At 44.4% G+C, this 16,551-nt stretch overlaps 1 protein-coding gene across 1 annotated transcript; it reads right to left on the bottom strand.

The window, feature by feature from the left end:
- Positions 1-1,635: 1,635 nt before the first annotated feature.
- LOC136718535 (scavenger receptor cysteine-rich type 1 protein M130) lies at positions 1,636-15,559 on the bottom strand. The gene is made up of 16 exons (XM_066696286.1): positions 15,444-15,559; positions 12,944-13,320; positions 11,725-12,039; positions 11,045-11,083; positions 6,356-6,670; positions 5,664-5,957; positions 5,509-5,577; positions 5,113-5,430; positions 4,790-4,828; positions 4,397-4,525; positions 4,185-4,283; positions 3,906-3,977; positions 3,520-3,606; positions 3,200-3,271; positions 2,845-2,931; positions 1,636-2,485 (listed from the first exon to the last, which is right to left on the bottom strand). The coding sequence occupies exons 1-16, from the start codon at positions 15,557-15,559 to the stop codon at positions 2,310-2,312; spliced, it is 2,604 nt and encodes an 867-aa protein (XP_066552383.1). The 3' UTR covers positions 1,636-2,309.
- Between the last annotated feature and the right edge of the window lie 992 nt (positions 15,560-16,551).

Here is a 16,551-nt window from a genome sequence, read left to right as displayed (position 1 = left end):
GTGCTACACAGGGAACGCTCCCTCTGCTGCTCTTATCAACACTGACAGCCTGGTCTCAGCTGGGACATCCTGCTGCTTCTGTACACTCACAGCTCCTCTAATACAGCCCCTCTCAGATCAGGCTGCTTCAGTCCCCTCACAGGAACCCTAACACACTCAAACCACATTTACAACATCAATAGGATGAATTAGTAATCAGGACTACATCACACATTCCTGTTAGCTCAGCTTTGCTTGCTGACTGTAGTATTATGGTATCCATAAACTTGTAAGCCCCAGGTGTCAGTCCAGTTTAGGACACATGGGAAATACATTTCTGGCTCCTGGTTGTTCCTCCATTGGCCGTTCTCATCCTCCTCACACAGTCCTGTCAGTGTGGCTGAGGACAAGCCAGGGCTGAACACGAGGGGGCTGTTCCTGTCACAATGGAGGTTGACCTGCACAGCTCCAGTATGAATATTATGGGAGTCTCTCACAGCTGACTGTCCCCAGTGACTCTGAGCCTGAGTGTCCATGAACACTGAACTCCTCAGCAGCTGATCACAGGCTAATTACAGCTCCTGTGGTGACAGTGCGGCTCAACACCTGCACTTTCTATACATGTGCTTTGTCTCCCCTTCTCATCTCTCTCCGCTTGTCATTATCTCCCCATCTCTTGCTTTCTCACTTTCTTCCTCATCTCTTCCTGTGTGTTTTCACATTCAGTGACAACCTGATATTTCCCAAGTTTACACCCTCAAACACAAACAATGATTGAATGATTATATGTTATAAAATGTAAAGTAATATCCAGTGAGGTCGGCCCCTACTGGCCATCACAGAGCCTTAAACGGTCCCCTCAGGGCCTGTGTGACTGGGGGAGCCTCAGTGCTGGAGGGCAGGGCAGGGAGCAGGAAGGGGTTGAAGCCCAGGCTGTTGGGCCCTGTCCTCCTCATGAGACACTGAGATCAGAGAGCTGCTCCTCTTCATTTCCACACATCAGCTACTGGTTCCTCCCAGGCAGCAGCCGCCTCACAACACAGAGCAGCTGCTGGAATATGGGATCATTCGTCTATGAAGGACCAGACCTTTTGTTCTGTTGCTTTCCAGATCAACACCCTGTACTCAGATACAACACACTGCAGGTATTGCAGCTTTCTAGTTTGATCGTATTTGAAAATAAATTACCTTTATTATAACTGAAATATTGTGTTGAGTTTGGGGGTTTATTATTAGTATTTAGTATTATTTTATGTATTTATTTTGTGACCCAATATTCTTACTGGGTTGAGGGGTGTTTGTGATATTTGTGTGGTATTTTAGTTGTTTTGTTTGCTGGATTTCCTGGTAGAGAGCTGTGTCTCTAGCCACCCACCTCTCGGTACAGCTGTGATCTGAAATAAAGCCAAGGCTTACCTGTATTTTCACCACACCTGTGTCTTGGGTTTCATTGAAGGGGAATTGAGACAAGCAGCCTGACCTGTAAAAGCGTCTGTGAGGGTGTGTGCATGACGCATATAGCTAACTTGTGTAGCTGGGCTAGTGTACTCCCCAGGGTCCTGGGTGCTATAGCCTTGGCTTCTGTGTCTAGGTGTTACATATTTACCATGTACATAGACTGTAGTTAATCTGAAAAATTTGTTCTGGTCAGTTAAATAGTGATGCAAAATAAAAACTTTATTGAAATTCATATTAAAATATTAGCCCATTCAAAGGGGTACATTGAAGTCTATACATTAATATATTCAATTTTCAGCAAAGCCAAACATATAAAAGTATAAGAGGAATACAGACATAAAGCAGTTATGAGATCTGGGTTTCCAAGAAAGCATTATGTTCAAATACCTACAGCAACATTTACAGTGATGGCAAAATATCAAATTCAGAAACAATGAGACAGTTCTGTGAAAGTCTAATATGAATGAAGTTCAGAGTCAGAACATTTCAACTAAGGAATATGAATGGGATTATTTCCAGTATTTATTTTCTCCTGATTTGCAATGTGTTTTTTTACAACTGTATACACAGTGTGTATTCTTATTTACATCTGCGTACATCTTCTCAGTTTATTTAAATGTATTGTACCATGAGCATCCTAACTACTGCTGACTACAATAACATCTCATCTCTGATGGGAATCCATTACAGACATTGAACAGGTTGCTCTTACTTTTGCTTTCCTGGCGATAACACTATATTAATATATTGATAATGCTTTTATATGTTGTTATTCATGATCAATTAATATAATACAGATTGCTTATTAACTGCTCTGGATGTACCCTGACCAAAAAGTGTGAACTGACACTCTTCTGTAAACACTTGTGTGTCTAGACCTGCAGGTGGAGCCTCTTCCAGACGCCTCTGTCAGCATCACAGCGCCCGTCCTCTCCCAGAGACTCATCCCCGACATCATCGTAGTCAGGCCTGTCAGGGGCCGGGGGTCCTCCTTCAGAGGGCAGTGTGGCCAGGACAGTGTCCACTGCAGGAGCAGCGTGTGGGACACCTGCAGAGACGCACAGTGTCAGGGACAGGAAATGGATGGGCTCAAGAAGAGACTCAGGATCTAAAAATGAAAGTCAGGCCTCAGTCTAGCAGCTGTGATGAGCAGGAGATGAAGGTGTGAAGACCTCGGGGAGTGTGGGACAGAGCACCAGTGCAGGTGAACAGCAACATGAAACACTGTGCTGACATTTATACCTCAGAGACCCTGAGCTGATAATGGATAGAGCCGACACAGTCGTAAAGCTACAGGATTGGGATTGGTTGGTGACGGGCAATAGACAGGGACAGGGAGAGGCCTGTTGACAGCTGGTCCTGGTCAGAGAGAGCCCTGGGAAACAGGAGATTCATGTCATAACTCACCTGGCAAACCATCTGGCCTCTTGGTCACAGGGGCGGCATCATCACAGTCCTCTGGGGCCTCTTCTCTCACAGGGGGCCTAGATTCACCTAAACCAGGCAGAGAGGCATTGATTATACATCAGGACCAGCACTTACTTTGGCCATAGAAATAGCTGTTCACACTCATGCTTTACTTTAATCAGTTAATTAAAGAACATACAAGTTAGCAAAAGATTTTACAACCTATTACCTTGCCTAATTGAATTGACTAATGACTTCCACATCTGCTGTAGTCTTTATCTCTCAGTGTGATGAGGGATCAGACCCCTGACCCCCCACACCTGCACTGAGCTGCACTGACTCCAGCCCCTCTTACCTGTGACGGGGTCTCCCTCACTGCCCCCCACATCATCATACACAGTGGGCAGCTCATCAGGAAGGACACTCCCTGTGAACACAAGAGCAGTTCAATCACAAATATCATAATTTTCTACTTGAGACGTTTTGTTTGAGGTATTTAACATCTTTAACCTCTTTAGGTGCATTTAATAATATGATTATCTTACATCAAGTATATGTTTTGAATTGTTAAGAGGTACATTTCAATTTTTGGTGCATCAGTATACATTAATGTCATCCCATATATTCTTAAATCAGTATTTTCTGGGAAACGGGTGATTTCTTGTAATAACTCACCTGGCAAACCATCTGGGCTCTTGGTCACAGGGACGGCATCATCATAGTCCTCTGGGGCCTCTTCTGTCACAGGGGGCCTGGATTCACCTAAACCAGGCAGAGAGGCATTCAGTTCACACTGCGGCACTGACTTACCCTGGACAACTGGACTGAACCTGTTCTTAATAAGGATCCCTTGCTTTATCAACACAAACACAGTTATAAAACAGGTCTCCTGAAACACAATAGTGTGTGTAATTTAAGTCACTATGGATTGTACAGCTCCTACTGAGTGCTTTAACTCTTTAACTCTGTCTGATATGGGACCAGAGTGAGCCCTGGGCTGACGTCCCCATCCCTGACCCCCCACACCTGCACTGAGCTCCACTGACTCCAGCCCCCCTCACCTGAGATGGCGTCTCCCTCACTGTCCTCCACATCATCGTAGTCAGAGGGCAGCTCGTCAGAGAGGAGTCTCCCTGTGAACAGAGAGCAGGTTAGTCATATCTGCAATCATTAGAAATGAAACATTATATTTTCCATAAGAATAAGCTTTTCTGCATGGATTTTTGTATGTAGCAGAGCTGCTTTCACAGTCTTTAACATATGGAACATATGGTGATAATCAGTCATTAAAATGAGAATCCGCTTTTCATCGATCACATCTGAAGACTCTCTCCTCTCACCTCTCCTGGGGGCGCTGTAGGTTCCCTCTCTGGCCAGTTTGTACTCAATCTCCTCGTAGACGGCTTCATGCAGGGGGCCGACCTCCACCTCAGATAAGGCTGTGAGAGGAAATGCACACAGAGACACACAGTCACATCTCTCACTCGGCAACAAGTGCAGACTTTGGTGTAGTGTTTTATTTGAGTAGTGGGGACAACATTGATATGCCCACCTTTCTTCAGCTTCCTGTTCTGCAGCAGCTGCCCAACCAGTAGGGCCAGCACTACGAACAGCACAGCGCACAGCACCAGGAAGACCAGCGCTGGGATGTTGACGCCCTCCAGCAGTGGCTTTGTGTCAGCTGACAGACGAGAGAGAGGACAGTGAGGAGAGACGCAGAGACATGTTATACAGCACATATAAACCTCTCTCATCTGTGCTGCTGGGCTGTCACTTCTGTCACAAAGAAGACTAGACAGTGATCCCCCACTCCCATTATTACTGCCCTCTTCCAGACTGCCAGTGAAACACAGAGGAAAGGGAAAAGAGCATCACATCTTTATTGGGGATCGGAAGGGATCTCAGTACAGGGTGAGTCTATAAGAAGGATGGCTGTTTTATTTACCGTTTACCACTGTTGAGCTGATTGTTGCATTTGGCAAGCCTGGGGAATAAAAGGAAAACTTTAATTGACATATTTCATTCTGTAGGACACCCAGCATGAAAAGCAGATGTTTGAATACATTTACGCAGATCTTTAACTGTGCAATTCATTCAGTTGTTGTGTAGTGTAACGGTCAACATCACATTGTTGTGACAACAGTCAAAACTACAGAACTGCAAGGAACTGACAACTGGGCCATATTTAAACACAATCAGTTGGAAACTGTATGAAGGTGAGGTCAGTAGTGCTGTGGACAGCTGGGATCTGCTGCTCCTCCCTCTCACCTGCACAGATCACCCCTGCATCCTCCTTGTGCCGGCAGTCGCTCTGGTTCAGGGGAGAGTGACAGCAGTCCCACAGGTGGCGCTCACTGCCCGTGCAGGTCACCTCGTCCAGCCAGATGGCACCGCTGCCTCTCCCGAATGAAGAGTTTCGTTCTGTCACGATGCTCATCGCATCCCCACAGCCCAGCTGCCTGCAGACCACCTGGGCATCCTGCAGGTCCCAGGAGTCATCACAGACTGTCCCCCAGGAGCCCTCATAGCGCACCTCCACCCGGCCAGAGCAGTTATCGGGGCCAGTCAGCCGCAGCTCCAGGGGCTCTGGAAGAGAGCAGTGAGGTCACTGAAGGCCCTCAGCTCAGGGCTCTGAGTGACTGACAGTGTTGACCCTGAACTCACCTGGGCAGTGCGGCAGAGGCTGCTCTTCCTGAGATGGCACAGAGGGTCTGAGGACATCTTTCTTTTTAACTGAAAAGTAAACAAGGTATGAAGAAAACCTATACATATCTGTTTTGATGTTAAAATGGCTATTGAATTCACAGTAAGAGTGTTACCTGAGCAGCTGATCTCAGCTGCTTCTTCATCTGTGCAGTCATTCTGACCCCAGGCAGCAGAGGGGCACTGCCACAGTGTGGAGTCGTGTCGACGGCATTTAACTAAATCCAGCCATTTGACAGCAGTGCTGGACACATCCTGAACACGAACGCCGTCTCCACAGCCCAGCTGGCGGCAGATTACCGACACGGTTTCTTTCTCCATGCCATTGAAGCAGACGCTGCCCCAGGTGCCATTGTAGTAAACCTCTGCCAGTCCAGAACAGCCTTCAGACAGTCTCAGTTGTTTGTGCTCTGTCAAGGCAGTGGGGAGAGTGACAAGATGAACAATACTTGATGACAACTATTCACATCATACAGAAAGGTGATATTGTTTTATCTGACTTATAAAAATGCAATTTCAGAGAGAGGATGATAAAAACCCCCTGTGGCAACTCTGTATCTCTGTAAAATTAGCTTACGTACCAATTTCAATAACAAAATAATTTACAAAATATGTAAATGCTGATAATAGTTAATCAAAAACATCTACCACATATGAAACCATTACTGCAATTTAACAAGCTGTAAAGAGTATCACATGAATAAACTTAAGCAGCAAGTTGGTTTTAAAATCTAAAAGATTTCATTTAACTTTTTACTTAACTTTCTTTTACTTCTTTATTTCCCAGTAACAGAGGCATCAGCTGTACCTGAACACAGGATTGTCACATCCTCCTTGTGTCCACAGTCATGTTGTCCCCACCCTGCTGAGGGACACTCCCACAGAGACGACTCGTTCCCCAGACAGCCCACCTCGTCCAGCCAGATGGGTCCAGTTCCCTGGCTGAGGGAGGCTGGCACTGGGGCGCTGAGGGCCATCCCACACTGGAGCTGCCTACACACCACCTGAGAGTCTGCCAGGTCCCAGGAGTCATCACAGACCGTCCCCCAGGAGCCACTGTGATACACCTCCAGCCTCCCAGCACAGGGACCTCCTCCCCCAGCCAGCCTGATGAGCTCGTGCTCTAATGGGGATGATTAAAGTGTCGCAGATTAATATGACAATCAGGGACTACAGATCAGGATACAAATCTAAAAACCTGCACAGCCTGAAAAATCAGTCCCATAAAGTGTTTTTTAACACAGAATTTAATGGAAGTGATCTGCAGCTGCCCATCGAGTCCGAGTGTTGAAATTGAGGCTTGTCTGCACTTTTGAGCAAAACTCCTCAGCTACACAAGCTGTTGACCATATTGTAATTAAGATGACTAATCTTGTAGGAGAAGGTAGAGAAGGAGTCTACTCCACGGAGCAGTCTCCCCACGGTTGTACCGCCCGCTCTATCCTGGGATCTCGACCTCTGTCGGCAGATTTTAATCCGTTCGACATGCCGAAAACAGCTCTCGACACCGAGCTTGTCGATCCCTTGATGTTGTCGACATCTTCCAACCCCACCGATCCCTCGACCCTTCCGTTGACACTGATCGACCTCGGCGATCCCCCGACCATGCTGTTCACATCGACCTAACTCAACGATTCCTCGACCATCGACCTCTTGACGAGCTCACGTTGACAACCTCGACTTGATCATCGAGGGGGACAGTCTCAGAGCAGAGGAGTTTTGGTGAAGTGCTTCTACCACGAGAGCTGTCGATATACTTGAAGGGTCTGGACGTGGATGATCTAGAGATGAACCTTCTCACAGGCATGAAGCCGAAAGGGGCTTTCCATCGCTGTTCCGGACGCCAGGGCAAGCTGTACTCGGACGATGGACACGATCTGTGCGTGCATTGCCTAGGAGAGGAACACGCCAGGAATGCGCTGACGGGAGAAGACGACTGTATACATTGTGCGGCTTTTACTTTTACAACGCGCTGTAGGAGGGCTAGAAACTCCCCGTCTGCCAGCTGTCACAGCAGAAGCTCCGCTCACCACTCCTCTGTGGGCTCTGCTCTGCGAGGGACTGTAGCGAGTGCTTCTCCAGGGCAGAGACCCTTGTCCTCATCTCGCTCCTCTTCAGCGAGAGTGCAGTCAGCTTTCCCCATCTCTATCTCCACCTCCACCTCCACCTCCTCACAGATGCACCCGAGAGGAGAGCACGCTCTCCAGATCCCCGAGGGCGAGACGCTCCCGCTCCTGATCGGCGAGGCACTCCGCGCCGCAGGAGACAAGAGACTGAAGGGATTGCGTCACTGATCAAAACAGTCGGGGTGCTGGCGGACAGCCTGGACTCTCAACAACAAATACTGAACACAACGGTGGCCCGTCTTCCGACTGGAGAGGAAGCGTCCCTGAAGGGGCGTGGCCACCATCGCCAACCCCCCCCCCACCCAACAGACTGACTGGACTCTGTCCTGTCTGGGCTTTGGGGTGCTATATGCGAAGGACTGTGCAGAGCCGCAAATCCGACCAGCTGTTTGTCTGCTACAGTTCCACCACCAGAGGGAGGGCGGTTTCAAAACAGCGACTGGCACATGGGGGACAGATGTGATCCGCCTCACCTATGAGACTGCTAATGTTCCCATGCCTGAACACATCTCAGCGCACTCAACGAGGGGACAGGCCACATCGTGGGCTCTTTTTCACGGTGCCACACTACAAGAACTGTGCAATGCTGCAACCTGGTCTGGCCAACAGACCTTCACAAGGTTCTACCGCCTCAACGTGGCGGACCAGCTGCGCCCAAGCTTGGGCTCCCAGGTACTTCAAGCTGCTAGCCCTCAGGTGCCGTGAGGCTCTGCTTTCCTTGTCATTGTGGGTTTAGGCTTAGTCAGGTGTCTGGACTCACGACAGCTCTGGTATAGTCTTCCCATTAGGTAATGGCTGTCTTTTGAATTGAAAGGGAACGATAGGTTATTATCATAACCCCGGTTCCCTGAAAAAGAAAGACAGCCATTACTCTTTAGGGGTTGCTCGGCCAGAAGACCTTCCTGATGAAGACATGGCAGGGAGCTGCAGTCAGGAGGAGACTTTTCACAGACGCTGGGAGCGGGTCTCTCCTGACAGCAGGGCCCCTATTGGGCAGCTTTGGTACATGTTTTCAATGATTGGCAAGGCAGAAGGCTCTTCCCATTAGGGAATGGCTGTCTTTCTTTTTCAGGGAACCGGGGTTATGATAATAACCTATTGTTTTCACATAAATTGAAACATTGTTATTACTAAGAAATTATTATTTAGTAAGCATGCACCAAATAACTGTGATTTAACTATAATTCAGCTATAGTTTGTAAATGCAGAGTAATTCAAGATAATGTTTTATTTAATTAGTTCACCGCAACCAGACTGGAAGAAGCGGTTATTGAAAACGGATGGATAGGTGGATTTGCTTAATTTTTTATGTTTAATTTACAAGTATTCAGACATAACCAGTTTTGTTTTAATTATTATATACATGTAGCGTTATGTTGGGTGTATTTGGATAAGAGCATTTGGGCTCTGAGCTGAAGCACTGATCTAAAGAAGACCTCTCCCCCCCCAAAGTTATCACATTTCCTTAGCTCATCAGCTTGGAACAGGTTTGCATCAAAGTGACAGTTTTGGGGAGGATGGCACCGAGAAGAGGCCAAATAGTTTGGAATTCTGCTATGAGATGTCTGGAGAAAGGGGCCTGTAGGTGATAAAAACTCTTTGAAGTGGATGAGAGCCGAAATCCCGACATAGAGCTACGAACCCAGGCCAACCGGCATTTCCAAAAGATGGCATGGATTGACATCAGTCATAAATCAAGCCCCCCTCCAATAGGACACTGGGGGCTGAAACCGAAATCCAATCTCAAGAACTCAGGGACCAATCACCTATTGATCTGACAGACTATAAGGAACAGTGGACAGTCTTTCTATCTCTCTTTCTCTCTCACCTGAACCAGTAACTCGCTGCCACAGCTCAACCTGTAGCTCTGTTGCCCGAACCGGAACCAGAAACCAACCAAGTCTTTGCCGGCAACAGAAGAGTTAAACTGGGAGAAGGAGATTGAGCCGTACGAAGAATTCTTTTAAAGGACTTTATTAAATAAAGAACTTTACAGACTGCGCTGCCCGCCTGTGCCCACCTGATCAGTGGAGTTTTACAGCTGGACAATTGACTAAGTCGACTGTATACGAAAGTGTCAGTCATTTAAATAGCTATTTGAGTCTTAAGAAACTTGACCCTTGGAACAAACAGGGCCCTGCTTTCCTCAAAGACTTTGTCTTCAAGTAACTACGGTGGAACCCTGCTTACAAAGAAGATTTTGTGCACAACCTTGGAGCCTTCAAACCAGTGGAAAATCTGTTTGGAAAAGACTCTACTTTCGCGAAACCCCAACTTCCAGGTGCATCGACTGAGTGGAAGTTCTTGGACAAAGCCGAACCGGACTGCCTTTGTTCCAAACCACACGGACCTCGTGCCGGTGCTGTTATCTGAGCCCGAAGCCAGAGAGGCCTCTCTGCGACGAAGTTCAGATAAGTTTAACAGTTTGGAGTTCATGATTCATGACATTTGAGAAATCAATTAGAAATGTTAATCTGTGATTCATAACTCTAGAATGTGTAATATCATTTAGTTTTCTTAAATATAAATGTGTGTTGCATTAAACTGTTTTGTTGATAATTTTAGAAATAAAATCTGTCAACGCCGAGAAATATCTTCTCATTCCTGTTTAACTGTTTAGTCTGAAATTGACACAAGTTAATAGACATTAGATTATTGGTGGCCCTGCCTATCCTTAATCATTGAATAATAATCAGTTAAGGGAAATTGTGGTAACAAGTAATGATAGGATCTTTCTCGGCACCTAAACGTAAATGAGACTGATATATATATAACGAGAAGTTACCTGACATAAATACTAACCTGCGTAGTTATTTAATGTCTGACTAATACTACTAACGAGAGACTCACCTTCGTCTTACTAACCAGTATTGTAATCAATGTGTTTATAACCTTTTTTGTTTAACGATTTGTGTTATCATATGCGATCCCATGGTCTTTGATTTGGTCACGGAAGTGATTCGTCTTTTTTTTCTAGTTTTTCCCTTTTGTATAATTAGTGTAGTGCTACATTTAGTCTTTGTTTTGAATAAATTTGACAATTTATATCTTTGGAATTGGTGTCTGCGTCCAATTATTACAGAAAATGAGTTCTACAAGATTCCAGGATTCGTGATAAGGTGATACTATAAATTCACTTCTTTCATTGAAATTTATAAGTGTACCTTACGCTACATACATACAATTCAAATTATACACTTATGATACAAACTGTTGTGTTCTTGCATCCCGTGTCTCACAATATTCATACGTAGACAGGAGTGAATGTGTCTGTGGCATCACAGGGGTGTGACTGAGCCATTCGACTCCTGTAACACAGAGCATTACACACCTTGAAAACTGGAATAGTACAAAAGGGTGGGATGTCCTACCTGCTTCTACTGAAGAGGTAGAAGTTGGAGATGGAAAACCTGGAACATGAATATGAAAAAAATATAATTTTAACATGCTGGCTGAGAAAGAAGCATCACAGTAAATCTGTAAAATACGAGCGTGTTTACATCTAATACACCCCACAATTATCTGAACTTTACGAGTGTAGTTTAGGTGAACACATTAGATATAATGTATTTTATGCCATACAACATCTATAAAAAGCACCTTCAATAAAGAAAATACAATACAAATATGTTAAAAAATAGCTACTCCTCACATTATTGCCTTTGGGGAATGTTTACTTTAACCTTCTTTTCATGAAGTAAAATGTTATTGCTAATGTTTGAGGCTGTGAAATGAAACAGAGAATGCATTTAATTTCCATACATTGGAGTGATGTAATTTGCATAAATAACAAACCGCAATATATAAAATATTGCATATTAATCAGACCTGGATAATTAGGTGGAAGTAGATACAGGAGAGAAGATGTAAGAACTACACAGTAATGAAACTGTTATATTCTATTAGTGTGTATAAGTACTAGTCATTCAAACCTGAAACAAAATAAGACACAATGTCTTAAATCTCAACACGCAAACACTGCTTAAGTCAGATCAAATATAAATGACAATTTCTCCCTGTGTGTGTCAATGTTAAAGGTGGACGTTCTCACCAGAACAGATGACTCCTGCATCATCTCCATGGGCACATCTGGCTCGCCCCCATGAAGAGATAGCACAGTGTGACAGACGTGTCTCATTACCCTGGCACTCAAACACATCAGCCCATACTGAGCCACTGCCTTCTCCAAACCTGGCCTGTCCTGGAGCCGCTACAGCAAACCCACAGTTCAGCTGCCGGCAGAGAGCGCTGGCGTCTCTCAGATCCCAATAGTGACCACAGACTGTCCCCCATTCACTGAGGTACTGCAGCTCCACTCGGCCAGAGCAGGAGTCGGTGCCATTCACCAGCCTGAACCCTGTGTACCCTGAACACAAGAAAACCAGAATGAAGGACTCTCCAAAAGGAAGTTAAGAACACACTTAATTGCTTTATTTTGGAGTGATGAGATATTTAACCTTGTAGATCTGCATTTTTCCATCTTTCTTTTGTGAACACAAGGGACACAGCGATGTATTATTTGTCCTCTAGTTTCTATGAAGTAGTTTACACAACATCAACACTGACATCAGTCATGTATTCAGGCCATAATAATGTATAGACTAAATACAATAAATGCCTAGTTTCTTAAAGGACTTCAAATTACATACATTCTGAAGACTTTTCAGATTTGTCTTTATAGAAACCAAACACAGAGTCTCCCTCTTATCCTAAACCTGGTCCCTCAGAAACCACCACCTGTCTTTGACAAACACTAATTAAAGACAAAGCAAACCCTTAATTGAAAGCAGGTATTTCTGAGAAGGGCTCAGCTTGTCATTAAAAAAACAACAAAAAACAAAACGTTGCCTTCTGAGACATGTAGTCTATGATGACAGCTTCACAAAGCTACAACCAACACGATATTGGTTGAATTTGGTTTGAAAAGAGCAAAACAATCCAAATGCAGTTAACTTATCAACCAAAAGTCATCTGGTATCATATTAGTTTCTCAAACAAATTGCAGGATTTAGCATAAATATAGTGTATTATATGAAGTATCGTAACACAATATGGAGTATTAAAGATTAGAGATAATTTACAAATTGTGATATTTTTACACAGTATATTGTGTATTGTCAGGGTTAACTGAAATACATTTTCTTTCTCATGTATTGATAAAAATACTGCAGTAATTTGTAAATATTAATTTAGCTCTTCCATACTGTATCCCTCCAAGAATAACATTTACAGTTTCCTTGTTATAAAAGTAAAGAGGACTATGGTCCCACCAGTACAAGTGAGCCCCACATCACTGCTGTGTGAGCAGCTCTGCTTTGACCCGGCTGAAGTGGAGCAGCTGTGGAGCAAGGACTCCTGTCCCTGACACTGGAACTGCTTTGACCAGATTGAGCCCTGGCCCTCTCCGAAATGAGCCCCCCTGTGGATCGCTGCAGGAACTCCGCAGTCCAGCTCCCGACAGACCACCTCAGCATCCTGCCAGTCAAAGTCAGCGTCACACACGGCGGTCCAGCCATTAGTGGGATAGACCTCCACTCTCCCAGAGCAGAGACTTCTCCCATTCACTAGCCTCACAAAACCTGGAATCACAAAACTCCAGACTGTTAGTGTAGGACTACATGCACATGGTACCTGTTTAATTGATTTACTTTACATTGAAGAATGAGCGTTACAGATGCATGCTCACAATATGTAAAGCATAGACACAAGTATTACAGTATTACTTGAGCTGTTACATTTTCCACAGGATGCTGTTGAATCCAAAAGGATCCTGTAGTGAATCCTTGTGTTCCTCCTATAGGTAGAGTCTTGCATTTTCCTTCAATTGTTTTTAACCTGTAATTGATTAGTTATCCTACATGTGTCTTTGTAGCGGTGATGTTCTGCGTCATATGCAGTTTCAAGTGTTTCAGCATTTCCTATGACAGTAAGGTTAGTTGGAAAAGGTGTTGTGTAGTTGCGAGGTAACGGGCAGTTAGACTACGGTACGGATTGCTAGCATGAGCGCAACGTCAAGCGTCTGGTCTGCCCTTCTCTCTCTCCCGTCTTTCTGTTGGCAATATTAGCCTCTCCAGTTCAACTAACTAGAAAAAGAAAACAATTATGATTATTTGTGCCCATTCAGTAATTGATTCATTTAAAGAAAAGCTCTATTTGTGACTTTATATTAACCATGCATAAATATAGGATCCCATTATATCAGGGGTTTTCAAACCGGTCCTGGAGTAACCCCTGCCCTGCTGGTTTTTGTTCCAATCTAGATCTTAATGGCTTCATTGAATGGTATATTGCTCTGTTAGGGCAATTAAGGATTCGATTAAGCAATTAAGACCTCAGTTGGAACACAAACCAGCAGGGCAGGGGGTATTCCAGGACCGGTTTGAAAACCACTGCATTATATTATTACAATACATAATATATACCATATTTCAACGTGGGTTATTGTAAAAGCTCTTCCATACTTTTGTAAAATATATAAAAGGACCTAGAGGAAATATGTGGCCATGATCATTAACAAATGGTTTCTGCATAAATAAGACATATTACAGTTAAGCCACCAAGTCTCCTCATGGGACAGAATCATAATAGACCTTAATCTGACAACCAATCCAACAGTCTGTGTTACAATGACAAAGAAAACATAGAGGCAGTTTAATAAGGTTCAGTCTGTCCAAATGTATTAAAAAATGTATTGAAGAAACAACTATTTTCTTACACAATTTAAAAAGTAAATTCTAAGCAGATTATTACTTCAATTAAGGTTCAGTTAAGTAATTGAGAGCTCGGTTGGAACAAAAATCAGCAGGGTAGGGGGTCTCCCAGGACCAGTTTGGGAACCACTGCCATAGCGCATAAATATTACGCAGGAGTCACAGTCACTGGTGTCCTTGTGGCTATAAAGATCCAAAGCATATCGGAGGGGTGAACCAGTGGGGACCATTGTGGAGGGGGTTAAACAGATCACACTCGAACCTTACACTGTCACTCTGTGCTGGACTCCGTCTCAGAGGTACTGAGCTGAGACTCAACAGCACAAGCTTTCCTGTTTGTTACACATCACAGGCTGGAGCTGCTCTCAAACCTCACCTGCGTCACTGCAGGCTGTGGCCTCATTGTTAACGGTTTAGTGCTCTGTGCCCTAAATTTCAAGATTCACCGTGCTTCACTGGTATTTTAACAAATCTGGTTCAGTTAAAAATATTTAAAACGGTGCAGTTATAATGCCCAGCTGTACAATCACAGAGAAATCTGAGCCTGGATTCTGTTCATCTTCTTGTTTCAGGAGCGTTAACTTTCACCACAGACAGTTACTTAAACGGTGACGCTGCTTCGTCAGATATAATGTTTTAAGAAACACACCAACTGAAATGCACTTCTCCAAGTAGGAACTGTGAGTCAGAACTTCAAACTAAACCAGAAACAATGCCGACACAAACAGCTCAAGATCCAGAAATGTCACCACCTGGAACTGCAGTGAAACCATCAAACAATACATGAATGACTTTGGTCTGGTGACAGTGAGAGACTTCAAAACCCATCAGCAAAATTATACACATATTTCTCACAACAAACTCCAGCTAATACTAAATGTCACCATACTACTATATCTGACCATGCACCGATTAGTTTTGATTTATTAAGTTTCATTCGAGGGCCGCATACAGATGTGCTCATCCTATTTATAATTCACTGTCAATTGAACACTCAATGTTAAAGTTATAATTATACTGATTTTTTAACCTTTACGATTATTCAAAACACACATCTGACCGGACTGCTGCTCTGAGGGCCTTGCTTTGTGTAGGAGACCTGACTATGCGGTCAGTGTGCGGTGTGATGTGCTGTGTGCAGATCTTCAGTGTGCGCTTGGACGTGCGGAGCTTCATCACTGACGCAGCTGGTCAGCAGGTCTGCGCTTCTCACACAGAGGACCGGCAGCGCGCAGGCGCTCTGTGTACCGGCACTGTAATAAGGGCGGCCACTGCAGCGCCACCGGACCTGAACTCCGCCTTCAGCGCGTCATTGATCACGACTGGATCAATTAAAACGACCTGCACACTGCGATCTCCGAGGTCTTGTTAAGAGCATGCAGGTTATCCTGTTGTAATTGCACAGCGAGCAGCAGTCTTAATCAACGCAAAAGAATAATCGAAAATAGCAGTTTAAACCGAACACACTAATGGTAAAATATAATCAATCATACGTGAAATCAATCACCGCTAAACTCTCCTTGCAAACGAGGCATGCAGGTTTGAAACTCTGCTCCACACACAGATATTCCCACTCCCAGCTTTCCTCAAATACTCTACCTTCCTTGTCGATTTTTCTTTCTTGGACATTTTGAGTTGAGTTTATGCAGATGATATTACACTTTACCTTCAAAACCCCTTTCCTCTCTGCAGGAAGTGTTTAAGGTTATGAACACATTCTCTCTCATATGTGATTATTCCATGAACTGGACTAAATCAGCGGTTTTACCCATGACCAGTCAGAGCTGGAGTCGTGCACTTCAGACACAACTCACAGTGCCTTTATCCTCTGGTAATATCACATCTGTATCAACATCTCAACCAGGCTATCAGAGCTCTTTCATCTCAACTGTATTCCTCCATTAATGTCCGAAGAAGAACCGAAACACTGGGTGAATCTTCCCATTTCCCTTATTGGATGAATAGCTGCCATTAAAATGACCATCCTCCCTAAAGTAAATGAGCCGTTTCAAATGACCGGTACAGCCAGCATCACACTGGTTTTACAATTTCAACTCCATCATTACAAAATATAACTGGAAAAATAAATCTCCTCTTATCAAATTGGCAACATTACAAAAACACAAATCCTGTGGAGGACCTGATGCACCAATTCTGATTTATGATTG

The sequence above is a fragment of the Amia ocellicauda genome, chromosome 22 (assembly GCF_036373705.1).
Source record: "Amia ocellicauda isolate fAmiCal2 chromosome 22, fAmiCal2.hap1, whole genome shotgun sequence".
In the NCBI taxonomy this organism is placed as follows: Eukaryota; Metazoa; Chordata; class Actinopteri; order Amiiformes; family Amiidae; genus Amia; species Amia ocellicauda.
Note: the sequence above shows the minus strand (reverse complement) of the source record. Positions and strands in the feature narration are given on the sequence as shown.